Consider the following 19,975-nt stretch of genomic DNA (forward strand, 5'->3'; position numbering starts at 1 on the left):
GCCCTTTAAAAGATATTCTTCACTGAGTATCCTACAGCACTATGATTTAGATTTAAATAGATATTCCATTCCCTGCAAAAGAGGAGGAACTAACAATAGGCAGGTGATCAACTTTCTCATTGAAATCAATTGGGAGCTTGGATGGGTTATGTCCAAAGTTTCTTTTGACCACTGTATTATACTGAAAATGTAAAGCTACAGGCATAAAATTCAGAATTACAGTTAATTCATTATGTACACGTCAGTATTTAGGAGCTGGAGCAGGATTTGGGCTGGGTTTTTATCCCTCAGGTGTAACAGTGCAGTGCTACTTGTGGTAAAAGCAGTCTGAGTAAGAAACCACTGTAGCAAGACTTTTATAGTGTGGTAGTTTTGGTGAGGTGTTTTCCATTATCTTAGTTCAGGATAACAATGTCAAGCACAATAGAATTCCTATTACATATATTATTCACACCTTGGAGTTACACATATTCGTTTAAGCATAGGTTGAATGGTCATCTGCCGTGGATGCTTTAGCTGAGATTCCTGCATTGCAGGAGGTTGGAATAGATGACCCCTGGGGTCCCTTCCAACTCTACAATTCTATTTTATTTATTTATTTATTTATTTCATTACACTGTTCCTCAAAAGAGCGCAAGGTGGCATACACAGTTCTCCTCCCCATTTTATCAAACCTGTGAGGTAGATTAAGCTGAGAGTGACATATCAGATGTCTAAGAAAAGGTAATAGATTGATGTGATGATTTTTCTGTAGTTTCTTGAAAGTCACTGCTTTGAATAAATAAAGTGCATTTTTTTCCCTTAAAGGTTTACTTGTCTAGAAAGAGACAAGAAAGTGTACATAAGACTTGGCAATCTTGGACTTGATTGTTGACACAGGCATGTCAAGTAGGGATTCAATCAAAGCAACTTTTATTCAAAAGCAGTTTAAAGTGGAAATAGAAACTTGCTGCCACATCTCAGCACCATAATATACTTGAAAGGCTTTGATCCCTCACTTCCTTGCTTTAACCTTTAAAACAGCAATAACTAGCTAGCTAAACTTTTCATAAGACTTCTTTAAATGCCTGCATATTAAAGTAGCACATTAGCATTTTCTAGTAGAAGTCTTGAGGAAAATATTTTTTAAAAAATTATACTAGAACAGTGTATACAAATAAATCTTGGGCAAGTACAATTAACATCTTCTGGTTTTCACATTTGGCCCTTACAAGTGCATCATAATGCTGTTGTTGTATCTATATTAATTACTGTGTCATTCAGTTAAGTGCTTGCATTGAGATTGCATACTGCAATAATGTGATTAGTAGCAAAGCTTCTGCCACTGTTATGGGAAACGCCAGATGTAATAGGTATAAAGCTGTAGAGTTTACCTAGAACCACCTTCACTACGTTTATATGAATGTACCTACTTTTCTTCAGCATAAAGCTCCTCCCTTTTTTTAAAACACAGTTCTACAACTTTATAAGGAGAAGCCAGTGGTACATGGTCCTAATTGGTGTCCACCCCTCCCCTACTGGGTGCAACAAGAAAACTCCTCCCTCCTCTTTAGAAAGTATTTCTTTGTTTCTTTTAAAGGAACAATCAATGAATGGGGTAACACAAATTTGTTGCCACTGTTCCCCTGAAACATGAGGATGGATGGATAAACTAGCATTTTGATTTAGTTGTCACGCATGCTGATCATTTCAGATGAAAAACCAGGGTCACCCTGCTGCTGAGAGATGCACTCGGAGCTCTCTTCTGCTCTCTATTATCTGTTTATTATCTGAATTAAAGGCATTTCTAAAATGCTTAGTATCTAATCACACCTCCAAGTGATATATAAAAATACAACATAAAAGCAATGAAACTGTATCACAGAAACTGGAAACCAGTAAAATGTTATTATAAAAAGGTGTAAAAACAGGAAAGAGCATCCCTGTGCAGGAACAATGGTAGAAAATGCCCTTTTTCAGGTCACTGCCCTGTGATATTCTGTAGGCTGCAGTGCCACAAGTAAAAATTCCCAAGACAATCTAAATGATCTTACAGGTCTATACAGGGGCAGACATGGTTTTTTAAAGATATTCTTCAAATATCTAAAGGGCTGTGACCTAGAAGATAGAGCAAGCTTGTTTTCTCTTGCTCCAGAGGGTAAGATGCCAACCAATGGCTTCAAGTTACAAGAGGTTCTGACTAAACATCTGGAAGAACTTTCTGGTGGCAAGAGCTGTTCAACAGTGCAACCCGACCCCCTTGAAGGTTTTTAATCTGTCATGGATGAGATTCCTGCATTGCAGGGAGTTGGACTTGATTACCCTCAGGATCCCTTCCAACTCTACAATTCATATGATTCTATGAAGCCTCATTCCTCATGTATCAATTGTACCCTGTACTAGTGTAAGAGGAGACCATGATCACTTAGCCTCCATTCAACACTTCTCAGTTTCTTCCGAAATTAAAGTATCATACATCATAATAATTTGTGATCACCAGGATCATAAGTACTTAATTTCACTCTGGGAACTCAGAGTCAACCAAGGAAATGAATAATGAATAACAATAGTAATTATGGCAATGATCTAAAATAAGTGAAAGAAATGCCCCTAGCCCATCTCTACAAAGCAAGGTACTGGAAAACTCCGACACTTGCTCTCAGGCCCCAGTCTCAGTTGTCTTTAGCTTGAAGGGAAATCGGTTTATCTTTTTGAAGTAGCGTGTAATAAAATAGCATTAATGTTTATATTACCTGAACACCTCTGATAATTCTTCAGTGTCACAGAGTACCCTCCATCGGAGTTACACCTAAAGAGCTTTATTCCAGTGTGGTGCCTTTCTGATCCTCCACTTAAAATAGCAGATAGACTTCAGTTCTATTCTAGGCTTTCATTGACAGTTCAGTCTAAGAAGTCTCCATGCCACCTTTCCACCCCCCGCAGTTATGAAGAAGCTCATATAATGGGGAAATCTTCCTTTTATGCACCATCAGGAAATGACAGCTGTTCAAAAAGAGAAGACAAGTTCTTCAACGGATTGGTTGTAATATGTGGTACCAATGTACTATTTGCCACCATCAAACCAGAGATAGGTGCTAAAAAATATGTGTCAGAACACTAGGTATACAAACTTGACTTTCTGATTATTGCAAACAAATCGATACGATACGATACGATATCTTTATTGTCATTGTCCCTTGCGGAACAATGAAACTGAAAAACTACATAAAACTACATAAATATTACATAAAACATTCAAAAACCCCTAAAAACTCTAAAACCCCATTTTAAAATACACTATACTACAGAGACCCCTTATGCTGCGTTTAGAACCAGAATTGCATTAACGTAGAAACTGTTTTTCAGGCGGCTAGTCCTGGCCTTTATAACCCTATACCTTCTTACAGAAGGCAGAAGCTGACAGAGATCATTTCCAGGGTGCGTACTATCATGTGCTATCTCTGCCACTTTCCTATGGCACCTGGCAGCATAGATTTGATCTAAGGTGGGAAGAGTGCACCCGATAATTCTCTCTGCGGTCTTTACAACCCTGGATAGCATTGTTTTTTCCCTGGCCATACAGCTCCCAAACCACACACACAGACCATAAGACCATAAATCTTTGACAAATTATGTGTCTTGCTTAACTCTGGTAAGATGAGGTGTGAGTGGGGCATCCAAATGAAAAAGTTGCTTCACACTATGAGTTGGAAGTGGGTTTCTGGGATTACAAGCAGAGATGGCAGGGTTCTTGGAGAAGGAGAAAGTCCTGTAATTGTTTTCCTGAATCAGAAGCTGCAAGCAGTTTTTTTTAAAAAAGCTTTGCCATAAAATACATGCAGGCCTGCTAATCGCTGTCATCAAAATGTGTTTGGAGAGCTAGTTGTTAACATGCAGAATGCAGCATGCAGAAGAGTGTATTGCAGAGAAGAAACACTTACAGAAAGAATTTTCTCATTTTAAGGAATGTGAGAGAAGACTATTAAGAAATTTAGTGGAGAAAAATGGACCTTGTTATATATTCCCCCTGCCCTGCACATGTGCAGCACTTTGCATTGTACATTAATGTAATCACTGTGAGTAGCTTTGGGACTAGGTTTTGGCGGAAAAGCAGGATAATATGTGCAGGATAATAAATAAATGTGCAAATGAACAGAGAGGGCAAAATTGAATTCTGAACGAAAACAGGCTTCAATGAACTGTGAACCACTTACCTTGCCTTTTCATTCACATTTGTGAAACAATAATGAATGGCTATGACTCAGAGTATTATCCATCTCTAAGGCTTACCCTGCTGTCTTTTAGCCCATCCATTTCATTCACACTTCGTTCTGAATTGGGATCATCATGTTCCTTTTTCTTACAAGTCAAGAAGGAAAGGTTAATCTGAAATCAATTTTGTCCCAGTTATCTGCAAGACTGAAAACAGAGTCAATTAGCAGGGCTTCTTGTTTTCAAGAGAAATCTGTATGTTTTAGCTCAGTCTAGGTTGTTTGCTCCTGCCTTTACAGGATTTGACACTAGCATATTACCAATCTGCAAGGATTCGTTGGGCTGGATGTTCAACAAACTGGATATGAACTATGACCTTCTCCTCGATCACTCAGAGATCAATGCCATTTATCTTGATAAATATGAGCCATGCATTAAACCGCTCTTCAACTCCTGTGACTCCTTCAAAGATGGAAAGCTTTCGAACAACGAATGGTGCTACTGCTTTCAGAAGCCTGGAGGTAAGTTACTAAATTTTGTACTAGAAAATTGACTCTGTGATGGCATGTTGATACTAAAATATTTATACAGGAAAACTAGCTCCCATGTAATATTAAACGGCAATGGCGTTATTAGGATTTATATAAGGCACATCAACATACCTCATTTCTAATAAAGTTGGCATAGTTTTAGATTAAATGAGGAGACATGCTTGATTTTCATACGGTAAACAATACTGATATTATTACCACTCCACTTACTTGTTATGTATTGAGTGGCATTCAGCTAAGTAGCATTAGATGGCTAGAAAATCCTGGGTGTGAAAATCCAAGCATCAAATAGACACTGACACCTAAAACGTTGAACCTAGTGATTAGCACCTGGTTACTGAACACAGCAGGAAGCAAGTTTCTTCTCCCATATTTACAGAACTTGGCCACTGACGCTTACTTAGTCCCTGCTTCTCCAGACCAGTTAGTTCCCATGGATCCAAAATACTTTCATTACTATGGCTTTCAGTGCTCTCAGCCCTTTCAAGATAAATTGGAGGTGGGTTAGCAGCAGATCCAGTTGTTGCCATCCCCTTATCTTCTTTAAACCCTTCTAGCACTGGCGGAGGAAGAGGAGTGCGGGGGGAGCGCACTGCCCCTGGCAGCGCGATCCCGGTGGGGTGCCATCGTGGCTGCCCCCCAGCCTGCACTGGGCTTCACGCCCCTGCAGGTGGCGCACCACAACCCCAGGACACATGCCAGCCCGCCCCCCCAGTGCCGGAACATGAGGCTCCGCCACTACCTTCTAGGCCAACTGTATCCATCAGCAGTGAGCCCAGAAGCAGGTGGGCTTTTGCCACCTGTGAGCTGGAAATGGCTCTTCTCCAAGTGGATGACTGAAGGGTTAGTCATCATTCTATGATTAATTTACTATTATGTACTTTGCTATGGTTTCTGCAAAAGGATTGCCCTTCCCATTTCTTCCCTCCCAAAACATAACAAAACAATACCATCAGTCATTCTCCCCTTGTTCTCATTATCTCATTAAAAAAATGGAATTAAACAGGAACTGCACAAAGAAAAGAGAAAAACGCATCCGTACACAGAGTTATTTTTAGCAATATCACCCAGATAGTCTTCACTGCCTAGAAAGACAAGTTCTTCAACATTTACTTTCCTCTTAGGTTCCTAGTTTTTCTTGTTTCTCTTTTTATGTTCCTCTCTTTTTTCTTATAATTTGTTCATTCTTCTTTTCTTTCCCAGCATTTTATTTTTCCTTTTAGAATAAATTTCTTTCTAATCCTTGCATCCTTTAGTTTGCTTTTTCCATGTAATTCTCTCCCCTTGTCATTCTTATCTTTCCCATTTTATTATTCTTTGTCCACAATTTTTGTTGTTGCTTCCTTTAAACATCTTCCTTAGACCCAAGCTTCCTTCTTCCTCTATTACTTACAACAGCAGACCATGATTGTGCATAACAGAAGCTATTCAATTAAGTGGGCTTAACTCCCATTAAAATTATGTAAGTACATGATTTTATGTGAAGGCCTCAAACTTCTTGTATTTTTAAATGCGCTCTTTCGAGCACTCTCATGCCTCCTCCATATCTGTTGAGAGGAATAGAGATCTTCCATTGTTATATCTGGTACACATTTTACACACAGTGTAGCAAGGTCTCGGTCTTCCTGCTCTTCTATCCCTTGTGGGTGTGGAGTAGAAGTTGGTGGCGTCATGTACATGGCATCCATTTAAGCACGCCAAAGTCTCTGTGTCCTCTTTTCCATATATAGGCCAAGGAGTCTAGATTAGGTTCATGGCCTCCTACTTGCCTGTGAGGTTCCTTTCACATGGTGGCCTCCTTGTTCCATTGGCTAAGGAGCAGAGTGCCCCATGTGTGCCCTAGGAAATATTATTGCTTATGTCATTGCTTATAATGTGAAAATTAGTCTTTTAGCAAGCAGTAAATTAGCACCCTAGCTTTGGATCAGGCTGGTGAAGGAAAGGAAAACTGTCTTAATAACCAAAATGGCCCCCAAACACACTTTTTAAGCAAAGCATGTTGTGAATTTTTTAATTAGTAAAGCTAATGGCATACATTTGTTCTGCAGTACAGTACAAGCATATGTGGTTCATTCATTCCCAGGTGTGCAATAGACTACCACTGCCTGTCAATTGCAAAGCTAATCATTAGAGAATCTGTCCCTTACCATCTGGAAACTACTCTCATGTATTTTGTTTTAGGTCTCCCTTGCCAGAATGAGATGAACAGAATTCAAAAGCTGGGCAAGGGGAAGAGCCTGATGGGTAAGTTCAGTTACTTGCCACTCACTCATTTAAGCTGCTAATTAAAGCTTCTGTTATTACTGTGACGTTACATGCTGTAATAGGGTCCCAACTGTGTGCTTGTGCCACTTCAGGAACTCATATAAATAACAGAACATCAGCCTGTGCTAAATGTGTTCCATGACTTGGCATACTAGGTAACATTATGCAGAACAGAGACTGTCTGTCTACTGAAATCTCAAATCAGTGCCATTAAATTGACACAACACATAGATTCAGTGTAGATTTATTTCTTTATTGTTTGACAAATCCAATGTAAGAAATAGGCTTATTGGATCTTCCCCTCCTCTAAAGTATAAATTGCACTTTTACATGTGCTGTAATGATACACATATTAAGGTAATTTTGGTATGTTGAGCACATAATGCATTGGGAAGTTGAAGAATCCATCTGTTAAACTGTAGGTGTATAATACTAACAGCTTTGGACACTCTATGGGCTTAAATCTGTGAATTTCAGTGCATTTCTCTTCCACATTAAATAATTCATAATTGAAATCAATTAATACTTCCAATAATGCACAGTGAAATTAATACAAACATCATTCTAAAGCAGCAATACTGAAATGCATACATAAATTGAAAATCATGCAAGTAGAAAAGGAAAGAAAAATCATTATGACACACAGGATATGTGCGGAGAGGCAGCATTTGTACTTTTTAATGCCTTGAAGTATCTGCACAAATATAATTTGCCTGGGGATTCTTATTGAAGGTGAAGGGAACACAGCATGGCAGGGCAAGTTCCCCCTCCCTTCAAGAATATTATTTTCAAGTACTCCCCTCCCCCAGGACACATTTGGAGGTAGTAATAATCCTGATCTGTGGACAGAAGGTAGGTTTTGCTTTTATTCCGTTGTGCTCCTAAGAACAACCCGTTTACCCTTGTACTACATAGCTCAATGGACTCCTTTAAGGATTGAGTTGGTGCCATGTATATGTTCCTGCTTCCTTATATGAAAGTATTCCTCCCACAAAACAGAACTTAACAATGAAAATAGTGTAGAAAGGTATTCCATTGCTGTTACTAGGAAGCTACATTAAGCCCATGAGGCATTCCCATTATTCATGAGATCAAATTTATTAATCCGTATAGCCCAGGGGCAAACTTTCTTAATGGTCATTTGCAACAAATTGGTAGACGAATAACTAATGCATGCATGATGTGATACCTAAATGAACTGCAGTTATAGCTGTCATGACTCCTGCACCTGGGGCCCTCACCATGAGGAAGATAACAATGAGGAGGAAATAATTTTTGCTAAGCTACTCATCCCCTTCCCTTGGGCCATCCTGATCTGAGGATGTAGCTCTTCCACATTCCTTAAACCTATTCCTTCCACAGTATAGGTCAGCACCTGCAAAATCAGACATGGTCCCTTTAAATCACCACAGGCAACTCCTCAGAAAGGTGGGCCAATGGCTGTTAATGCCAGTGTACATAACGCCTCAGATATTCTTCATCCATGTGAAATGGAATAAAATAGCCCTTTTGATGTTATGTGTGCACATTGCAGAGATGCATTGATCTACAGTACTGGTGAAGGAAGCCTTTTATTTATTTTGAGTAGTAAATCAAGTAGTATCTCTCTAACAAAGGTGCTAGGTATTTTCTCAGATATAGCCAGACCCAGTAAAAGTCTGCTCTTATGTGCCTGTAACAGAAGCAAACAGTAGATGATGGAAACTGCTATATAAAACCCATGCTCAATATTCTTCTAACTGATCTTCAAGTAGACGTGGTTTGTTTTAAATTTATGCAAGTACATTTGCACTGAATCCGTTGAAGCTGAGGCAGAAATATCAGCTTTCGTGAGAGAGGAACAGAGAGCCACAATGATAAACAGAACCAGTTGTTGTCACTGCACTTCTTATAAAATGAAGGCACTTTAGGGTTGTTGTTGTTTTTCTTTATTTCAAGATAACAATTTGAATTGCAGCCCTTTTGCACCCTCACAGTCTCTTCTAAATGCTATTTGTGTGGAAGAACCTTACTGACAAAAGAACTGATGGTGGTGGGCGGGGGGAGGGAGAGAGAGAAACAGTATGCCTGACCATTTCAACCTGCTGTGCAAACAGTCAAAGAAAGCCCTCCTTGAACGTCAGGGCCAGACATTATCTTCCTGCTTAGCTCTACAAGTATTTGTATTATTGACAAGGGCACCATTTGCTATCCCTAGGAACTTTCATTCCACGGTGCAATGAGGAAGGATATTACAAAGCAACTCAGTGTCATGGAAGTACTGGGCAATGTTGGTGTGTTGATAAGTATGGAAATGAGATAGCTGGCTCAAGGAAGCAAGGGACTGTTAGCTGTGGTGAGTAATGGCATGCTTTTCTCAGATAAAATAAGAATGAGTGTTGTGAGAGCCCTTGCCTGCTGCTGCAAGCCTGACTATGAGTCTACAGAATGGCAAAAAGAGAAACCTATTAGCCATCATGACAAGAATCTTCAGGCCTTCATATTTATAATACAAATGTGCTCATACAAGTAAGCTCTCTTCCTGAATAAGTGTGACAATACGAAATTGACAAAAGCATTTGATGTTTTTTTCTCACCAGCTTACAAACTGCAGTAGTTTGTACTGCTAAAAAAAATATTCTGGCTAGGAAGTTATTGCCGGCTGATCATTTAAAAATCCAAAATTTAAAAATCCACATGTTGCTCCCTGCAACAGAAAGCACAAAATTAAGGAGTCCTGTTCATCAGGGCTGCCTTTTGAAAGAAATACTTATCTGTGATATAGATCGCATTTTTCCCATGGAGGTTTAATCTGAACAAACAATTGCTGCTGAAATTACCCCACAAGGAGCTCATGTACACATAATATAAATGTGTGCTGTATATGGCAATCGCTACAGCTCTTTATACAGCTCTTCTAGTGGAGAAAATGAGTTTATAATGAAACACCTTGGCATAAGAAAAATGTCTTTTTGGAACTTTTAAAAGCCAAGTGCTACAAACATGTAGGGATAGAGGAGAATTACATTTGGTCTGCATTTCTAAGTGAACTGACCGAATTTGTACCTCCAGGAGAACTAATACACAGGTCATAATGTAATAAGACTTCAGATTTTGCAGTTCTCTGAATTTTGCAATGCCGTTCTCAGCTCAAAACAACCCAAATGAATTTTTATAATGCATATTTTTAGGTAAGTTTCTTTAGAAATGTGTACATTGTGATAATATGCATATTTAAATATGAAAAACAACAATAGCAACCCTATAGACAAATGCAGAAGCAGGATAAAATAGAATTAATGGAAACGTGGAATTGATGTGGAGTGGAAATGGGCAGATTCATCCAGTTTCGATAACCCTAATTTTGATAGCTATAGTCTTATTTGAAGCCCTGAAGTTCCTATAAATAAAAGTTTCAGGCATGACATTTCATCTTCAGAATTCAAGTACTGAAAATACAGTGGTACCTCGCAAGACGAATGCCTCGCAAGACGGAAAACTCGCAAGAAGAAAGAGTTTTCCGTTTTTCGAGGTGCTTCGCCAGACGAATTTCCCTATGGGCTTCCTTCGCAAGACGAAAGCCCATAGGGAAATCTCCGGGGACAGCGGGGAAGCGCAGCACGTCTTCCCCACTGTCCTCGGACCTCCTCCGAAGGCTGGCGCTGGGGCGGAGAGACCTCCTCCCCCCGCCAGGCTTCGGAAGGCTGCTCCGAAGGCTGGCGGTGGGGCGGAGAGACCTTCTCCCCGTGCCAGCCTTCGGATGGCTGTTCTGAAGGCTGGTGGTGGACCGCCAGCCTTCAGAACAGGTCCGGGGACAGAGGAGAAGCGCAACGCGCCTTCCCCTCTGTTCCCGGACCTGTCCTGAAGACTTGCGGTGGGAGGAGTGTTTTCCTTCCCAGCGCCAACATTCAGAATGCTGTTCTGAATGTTGGCGGTGGGGAGGAAAGCCCTTCTCCTCACCGCAAGCCCCCCAAGCTCTGGGAACAGAGGAGAAGCGCAGCGCACCTTCCGCTCTGTTCCCGGACCTGTCCTGAAGGCTTGCGGTGGGGAGAAAAGCCCTTCTCCGCACCGCCAGCCCGGCAAGCGGTTTCCATAGGAACGCATTAATTGATTTTCAATGCATTCCTATGGGAAATCGTGCTTCGCAAGACAAAAAACTAGCAAAACGAATTAACTTCGTCTTGCGAGGTACCACTGTAATTCTAGTGGTATGCTCTTCGTTCCCAAAAATGCTAGAGAAAAGAAAGGTAGTAGCATTCTAACTTCCTTTTGAGAACCCTTTACACATCCAGTTGTCTACAAGAGAAGGGATATACTGTATGTGTATCTGCCATGAGACTCCTTTGTACTTCAAAGAATTATGGGACTCATTACTGAGGCAGAGCACATTTCAAAGGGGCACAGCACAGGACCAGACCTGAATAGTTGCTGGTGTGCCCCATAGCACATTCAGCACACCTCTACAAGTTCACAATGTGGGAGGAAATGGGCAGTGGTGGGAGCACCAAGGAACCCATTGTTTGAATGCCAAGGACCTACCAAATTTGGAAAAAAAACAAAAATCTAGTAGACTCACAGGAGTATATAATGACATCAGAATAGCAAGGTGTCAGTTTCAATAGCCTTATTACGACTTAAGTCAACATTGCACATGAAAATTTGCCACCTAATCACCTTTGGCTGCCCAGAAAGAACATTTATTGTCACCTATTAGCAACACCAAGCCTTTTATATATTGTATGTGTTTGGATTATTAATGCATTTGGATGACTTTGTATGATTTTATTGTTTAAACTTATACCAATAAAGGTAAACAAAAACAAAAAAATCAAAACACCGAGTTAAATGAACAAGTAAAGTGACAATCAAATCAGCCTGGTTATTTTGAGGCAATAGAAATGGACCTTTCCAAATGTAAGCCCTTATTTGTCTCAGCTGGCAGGACCACACCAGGCACTATGAGATTTTCTAGGCCAATTTACATTCCAAATTTTTCTGGACAATATCAGGACAGAAACAAAGATATCACTTGGTGATGTTTGTGGTGAGGTTTTTATGAGGTACGCAATTTACTGAGACCACCAACTCATTTCAGATCTCTTCGAACACTCATCAGATGGTGGTGTCTTTCAGTCACCATTGACCTGGAATGGATTTGAACCAACAATTTAGAGATGTAAGGTTCTGTCTTCAGCTATTGCTTCCTCCTGAAAACGTGTGGTTTTGTGGGTGTAGTAGAAGACTTACTGTGTAAAAATGTTTTACTATTTATTTATTTATTTTATTTTTAAAAAACATACATGTTAGGGGGGAGGGATGAATTAAATAGTTTAAATAATGAGAACATTGACATGTTTTGATAGAAAATTGGGCTTAAAGTATAACTGTGAATTCTTCCCGGTTGCAGAAGAGGAGCAAGAAACCTCAGGGGATTTCGGTAGTGGTGGATCAGTGATATTATTGGATGATCTGGAAGAGGAACATGAAGCAGCAAAAAAGGACCAAGAAGGGAAACAGAAGATCCATGTAAGAGCAGCTAATGATGATGATGAAGATGAAGATGACGACAAGGAGGATGAAATTGGCTATATATGGTAGTTCCCATAACTCTGAGGACTCATGTTTTGCACAATATCACAAGTCATTTCGTATCTCTGCAATGGTAACTGAAACATCAGGCATTGCATATGGAGCTCAATTTAAACCCGTTTGGGCATTCCAATATGCACACAGGTATCCCTTACAATTGAGCTTCCCTTTCACTTTACTGCTGGGCGTAACTCCACAAGCACAATGGAGATGAGCATGCAGAGCTGAACCTGACATTGAAGTGAACTGGGGAAGACCTTTCACATGTGGGAGCTCCTTGCACATGTGGGACTTGGCACACTCATGTGCATTGGAGCTCTTGTGGCCAGCAAACTGCTGGATGGAAGCAATTATCTCTCCACTCAATTTAATTTAGTACACTGTGTTTAATTTGGAAGACAGCTTTCCCACCTGACTAGCTATTTTTTGGCATAATTGTAAGCATTGTTCTATTTTACTGACATGGTGACTTTCATAGCTTAATCTGCTCACATGCGTCTTTTATAAAAATGGAATATGGAACATAGCAAGAGGGTCAGCACATCCAAGCACTGGGCTCTTCTGATGTTACCAGAACTAAAGTTTTCAATTACTTGATCTTTTTTAATTGTGCCATTTGTTTTTGTGGTTTTGCTACTTTAATGTTAAAAGCAGGTAGGGTTGGGGGGTTTTCTGTCTCGCCATCTGGAACATGTTTGAAAATATCAAAATCGCCTTAACATTCTGATTTGGTCACCCACTGCTTTAAGTCAGAAATAATTCCATTTTAGTTCCTCCTCCTTTTTCTTTAACATGGTTGGCAGAACCACTGTCTTATTTTAGCAGAACTCAATGAAAGTTCTCCCCCACACCAGGAGTGCAGGATAAGATCTCAGATGACTGTTTAATCAAAATTAGTTCACTTTAAGTTAAGCATCATGATCTTGATGATTGGTATAGTTTGCACACAACTTTTAGCAATGGAAACAAGCCTGGAATGGCCTTTCAAAACATGTGGAAAAGGAATGCTTTGCAAATGCATTTCTTTACAATCGTTTTTGCAGGCTTGCAAGTCTTGGATTTTGCTTTGATCAAGTTTGCACTAATGCTATGCAAGCTGCCTCTGCTTCCTGGATAGCATACCACTGGTTTTGCTGAAAACGCTTTTTCTTCATTTACTCTAAATGAATCCTCATTTGGAAGTGCTGAAGCTGTCAGAGGCACTAACCATCAGCAGTAATAAGCTGTCTTCCCTTTATTTTAAATTGTTGATATTTATTTGCTCTGTTTTAAAAAAGTAAACATCTTTAGGCAGTTGCGTTTCTGGTTAATATCACTTCTGGTTAATATGACATGTAATACTTACACATATGAACCAGAAGAGAATGTGATTAAAATATTCCACATAGTTATATCTCCATAGCAGCATCTCATTGTTCCCCATTGCCATTCAGTGTGGGAAAATGAATTTGCCATTGCAGACCTTTTATTATGTTAGCTGTCCACGCAAGGACAAAACATGATGAGCATCTATGATTGGTTGGGAGGGAAAAGATGGATTTGTAACAAGCCCCATCTTTTTCTCATTAAATGGAAGGAAATAAATGCCAGATAGGTCTTAAATTCTGCAAACACTAAGGACCATACCACTTTTGTTGATCAGGGCAATTATAGTGCTGTTCTACCAGAACTGAACATGGCCTGTACACTTTAAAGAAAGCTTATATTTCTGTGAGAAAGTGCTAATTTTTTAGTGTGAATTTCTATACAGTTTTCAGGCGGCTGCACAATGGCATCTATCCTCAGACTATTGTTTGCTATGTGTGGTGCTCTTGTTTGTTTATGCCTTTTGCTTCTGGTGTGATGAAGTCTGGGGTTGCTGTTTTTTAACAATTCATTTTAACACAAGGTCTGGTTTGTTAATGAACCCTTCAGAATGCCAAATGTCATGATGTTAATATTACATTTCAGTTTGTTTTAATATTCCCAACAAGTGCATCCTAAATTTACTGGCTTTGTGAAATTATAATATCTAGCTGAGAAGTTACCTCCCAGATATACAGCCTTAGCCTGAAACCCTGAGCTCAATGGATTCCAGTAATTAAGTAAGCTGGTTGTCCTTTGACTTTTAAAGGTGCCACTGCTACAATCCATAAATGTACATCATACACACTTAAAAACTCTGCAGTTCCACTGAAGAAAATCCACACAATTGCTTTGGCCTTTCTGTCTTCTTTAGCCATAGTGATGCAAATTGTGTCCTGTGCTGTTGTGCTTAAAGTAGGATCCAATGCCTGGTGAATGAAGCCATTGGGCTCTGCCCTAATTGCCAGTTGACCTCTATCCCAATCCTCATTGAGGAATGCACTGTCCATTCCTTGCTATTGTAAAAGGACATAGGCTGTCATGCAAGGAAGCTGTGGATGCCCTGCTCTTCCTCAACTTTGCCCGTCTCCAAGTAAAGCCATGTAGCTATCCTTAATAGGCCAGCTACAACACATTAAGGGGTAGGGAGCAGCTGCCGGTATACGACTACTCCACTCCTGTGAGTTACCATGTTCACAAAGCACCTCAGAGTCCAGAGCTCACACTTGAAAGTAAGTTACATGAGATTAATGGGGATTAATGTTTTAAGAATATGGGTTTTCTGGGGTGCACTATTAAGCTGTATTTGAACACTGGCTGGACTAGTATACAATAAAAGTCACCTACTGTAATACCGTCCAATTAGAAGCTGCAACATAGCTATCATTTTCACCATACTGCTTACCTACTTAATTTAATAAAACCTGTAGAAGTCAAATTCACTGTGGTTGCAGAGAAGTGCTATTATCTTTTATATACTTACGATAAAGTTTCCATTGAGCCTTTGTTCTTGTTACGCACGCAGAGCAGTGTGAATGCAGCTGCTTTCTGGTGAAGTCCATCATTGCTGGGGTGTGTGTGAAGATTGAAATCACATGGGTGAGGCACTCACATGGGTCTTTCCCAACTGATCTGCCTTCTTCAGCTCCAAAACATAGCCAAGTCCTATTGAAATCAATAAAAAAGACTTAAATTAGCCATACCATACCTAACCTATTCTACCGATTTCAACAGGATACAGGAGACATTTAATTTCTGGAGCAGGGACATTTTATTTATGTGGGTAAAAAACAACAACCCTGCAGATTAAATCTTAAAGTCAGTTGTGGTGTTAATGATGGAATTAATCTCATTACACATAAACACACACAAAACCCCATAATCCCTGCCTCCTCTGATGTTGCTTAATTGCTGGGCTCACTGTCTTAAACACTATGACTTTTGTTCATATGGGATTTGTATGTATAAAAATTAACCAACACAAAGTTTTTGGTTGTTTTTTCTTTTAAGAATCATTTCAAATTATTTCCCAGCAATTCCCCACTCCCAAGCAAACCCATGATAATATAGATTACTTCATACATATCGGTATAGAATTCATTAGCAAAACTGAAAACAGGCAATGTCCTTAGATTCAATAATCTCCCTGAGAGTTAGTACATTTAAAAATAAGCTCTTAAAGACGAATCAAACTGAGCTTTGTCTGCAGACTATAATCATTCTCTAAAATTCTTGCCATTTGATTTTCTGTTTGTCTGGAGAGAAAAATATTAAAATCAGAAAAGGGTGAGGTACAAAAATACCATTTATTATTGTAACTAAAGGTGGAAAACCTGAAGCATCAGCAATTGGAGACACACCTACAATTTTGTCAGATTCTCAATAGCATTTGAAGGAAAAATGAATCCTTTGTAGTAAAGCCCTTAGAAAAATACTATAGCCATGCCAGAGAAGCAGAATGAAGTGGTGCCTTCAGAGGCAATGAAAAGTTGCAGTGTCATCGATTTCATGATAAAGACTCTCCTCCTGAAGAGAGGGGAGTGGTTGTGGGTGGGAGCCTGAGGCCCGCCTCTAGCAGGGGGCGTTAGCCCCCTGCCTCCCACTCACCTGGCTGGCGCCCAGGCCCATCGGCAGGCACCCAACCAGGTGCCTCCGAGGGGGCGTGTACAGCAGCCTTAATACTGCAGCGCCAGCCCCTCCTCGGCCTCACTCTTTGTCTTCCCGTCGCGATTCATTCCTGGTTATCCTGGGGGCCTGGTAGGAATTTTTCCATTTGGCATTAGGCTTTTTGGTTTTTTCGCCTACCTCGTAGCAATCTCGGAAAGTGCAGCTTTCCATCTCTGTTTCATTTAAATCATTTTTTTAAAAGATCAGTAAGCTACATACAATTATCTACTAATCTTAGTGGCAGCTCCACATACTAAACTGCAAAGACTGCAGGAATTTTCATATCAACTGACTTTATCCTTTTAATTCTAGTCAGAGTATATATATTGCAGCCAGCAAAGGTGACCCATGCATAGAATCCAGCTTCCACCTTTTTGGATGTCATTGCATGTATACATAATGATGGTGCATGAGAAAGTAAAAAGCACACAGAAAATCCAATGCCAAATTTGCAAGACACTGTGAAGCACAGAAGTAGCTAATGTAGCCCCCCCCCCCCCCAGCTGTTGCTGGACTCCATCTCCCATCAGTCCCAGCCAGCATGGCCAGTGGTTGGGAATGATGGGAATTCCACCCAGCATATATATTTCCCAAGCTCATCAGATTCACCAGTTCCCTCACAACAAAAGCAGTAAAATTAAATAGCTATGCACATTTATGAAGGGCTATGCTCTCCTATCCAAACATGAATAACCTTAATGTTACTTCAAGATGTTCTTGATGTTTATCTGAACAGAAAACAAGGCACAGCATATCTATTCGAGCTCAGAGGCTGGGGGAATATTGTTTTCCAATATACATTTTTATTAGACACTGTTTAAAAGTAATGCAAGAATCTACTATAAAGGAAAGTAAAAATGGTGGTTAACATGGGGGGGGGGTTCACTTTCAGTTTGGCAGCCCCAGCCTCCTTAATACTTCCCCAGTTCAGTAGCTTGCACTGCTGAACCAAAAATAAAATGTTAAAAACTCAAGTGCAGACGTGGCTTTCATCTTAACATTATTTGGGAACATGAATTAGGCATGCCATATCACTACCAACTGGTGCTTGAACTGTGGAATACATGCCATGGTTCATCCTTACTACTTCTGGTGAAGTATGCATTTCCACTTCTCAATATTAGTAATATAAAATGTGAATTCAAAGGGTTTACTATTCCACCAGTGAGAAGGGTCATAAGAAACCAAATGTAACATAATCTAATACATTATGGATCAGAGCAGAGATTTACTTCATCTAAATTAGTGGCATTCAGTATGTGCATTTGATTACAGAATGTGGCCATAGTCAGCTCATGCTATATACTGTTGCATGAGAATTGCCTTCATCTGATAAGTTATGTTGTGCAAAGCTCTCAGCCTAAGTGAAAAAACTCAAGTGCTTATTGAAAAAGATTCCTAAAATCAATGCCAAGCAAATGGTTGCATATTTCTACATATCAGAAACGTCATTTGGAACAGCATCTTCATTCTTTATGAAGGGTGGATGGTTTTGACCATTTTCACAAACTACAACTCAAAATAGCGTTGTTGTTTTTCCGTCAATCACCATGCAATAAACTTACCTTGTTAGCTCAACAAAGCATCCAGTCTGCAATTCAGAATACATTAATCACAACAGTGTAATTCAATGTTGTGTGAGCAGGGCCCTGTTCAGACAGCAAGACTTCCCCTTCCTCTCCTCCCACACCCATGTTCCCCCAAAATCTGCTCCAAAGGGAGATGGGAGGTGTGTATGATTTTATGCTGTGAACCTCACTGAGATCTACAGGTACAGGTCAGAATACAAATTTAATTAATAATAATAATAACAACAACAACAACAACAGGTGACTATGGAGTGGGAGGAGCAAAAGTTGAAATCCTGTTGTGCAAGTGAACATCTGTTGGAGTCAATCCAGTATCTTTTCAAGGATTAAAAAATGACTTGAGTACTTATTTGAATACATGCTGTATCATTTTCAATTCTTCACAGCTCACTGAAAAGGGACAGGTCTCGTGACTATCCATGATTCAGGGGCATGTCAGGCTTCTTGGAAATCTATGTATTCTTCAGATCGTAAATTCCCTTAATTTGCCCCCCAGCACAGCTCCAATTCACCTCTAGCACACACCCTTTTCAGCCCTACGAATCAGTAACATTAGTGGAGCAAGTACCACGGAGGTTTCTGCAATGGCAGGGAGAGTGCATCCAACATCAGTTCTCCCTCTCTCAGAGAAGGTCTGATGCCTCCATGGACCATGATATGGCGGGGTTGATCTTGCTATTTAAGAAAACAAACAACCCTCTCCATAATTACGCCTGTTGGTTTTCTGGAAATGCCTATACAATAAAAAGGTTGATTTGAAAACAAATCTTGATAATCCAATGGAATTATTTTATAAACCCGTAAACCAGAATATCAACAACACTGGTAATCAGAATCTTTGTCAAATTCTTGGCCACCATATTTGTTCATAATTAATACAAAAGTCAACATGGTTAATGCAAGTATCATATTCATATTTCAGAGTTCTTATTGCTTTCTCCCCACCCCATTTCACAGCATGCCTCAAGAAAAAAAAGTGATCATTAAAATGTTAAAGAAGTAAGGCCTTTAATGCAGTATACAGTAGAGCCACTGGCTCTTATATCCCACAGCAGAATTACCTATTCTATTTCTCCCTTATGACAATCTAAAGCTTTTAACTTGCCTACAGCTTGACTTAAATTTCTGGTTCCATTGGAAGCTAAAATACTGCATTTCCTTCAAATTACTGACCTTCCAAAAAGTTATGGGCAATGGAAAAAAAACCGTCCAGCACCAAAAAGAACAAGGTTACTCTGCAGTCTTCAAGCCAATCATTCCCTGTATTTAAATGACTTTCAAGGAAGTTAGCTTTGAGGGATGCATCCTATTCTTTTCATGATACTTTACAAAAAAATATATATTTTGGAGCCTTGTTAGGTTTTTGTATTGCGCTTCAGTGTGTTCTTTTTACAGATTTCACAAAAGGTAACATCTGTTCACTTCTAGCCTCCATTGCGCTTTGAATTCTTTCACACCTGATTTAAAACTACATTGTGTCCGCAATCCAGCACAGAATTAGGTGAGATAAACCCATTGATTTCTGTGGAGTTAAAACATAGCTAAGGGACAATTCTATGCACACTAGAATATGTTGCATTGATTTAGTAGGACTTCCAAGTGAACGTACGTAGGATCAAACCTTCGCCTCTGTGTTGAATTGTTGCCTATGTGTTTATATGTAACAGTACTTCACATGCAACAGTCACATAAGAAGCAACACAATCTGCTAGTCAATACTTCAATATTAGAAATTTCATACCATTTTCTCCAGGTAGCAAATGACATAGAACACCAGCCAGCCAAAGTTAAGACGTTTAA

General features: G+C 39.8%; 1 protein-coding gene across 2 annotated transcripts in view; it reads left to right on the top strand.

The window, feature by feature from the left end:
- The window catches only part of SPOCK1 (SPARC (osteonectin), cwcv and kazal like domains proteoglycan 1), a 404,411-nt gene extending 388,799 nt beyond the window's left edge, over window positions 1-15,612 (top strand). Inside the window, exons 8-12 of one of the 2 annotated variants that reach the window (XM_081893956.1) lie at window positions 4,491-4,712; window positions 6,924-6,986; window positions 9,205-9,342; window positions 12,082-12,162; window positions 12,394-12,529. In XM_081893956.1, the coding sequence (XP_081750082.1) occupies window positions 4,491-4,712; window positions 6,924-6,986; window positions 9,205-9,342; window positions 12,082-12,158 (500 nt within the window). In that variant the 3' untranslated portion in view covers window positions 12,159-12,162; window positions 12,394-12,529. Of the gene's footprint in view, window positions 1-4,490; window positions 4,713-6,923; window positions 6,987-9,204; window positions 9,343-12,081; window positions 12,163-12,393 lie in introns of both variants that reach the window. The other variant, XM_081893955.1, reaches the window with a different exon arrangement.
- Window positions 15,613-19,975: the final 4,363 nt, after the last annotated feature.

The sequence above is a fragment of the Podarcis melisellensis genome, assembly GCF_964234715.1.
Source record: "Podarcis melisellensis genome assembly, chromosome: 2".
NCBI lineage: Eukaryota > Metazoa > Chordata > Lepidosauria > Squamata > Lacertidae > Podarcis > Podarcis melisellensis.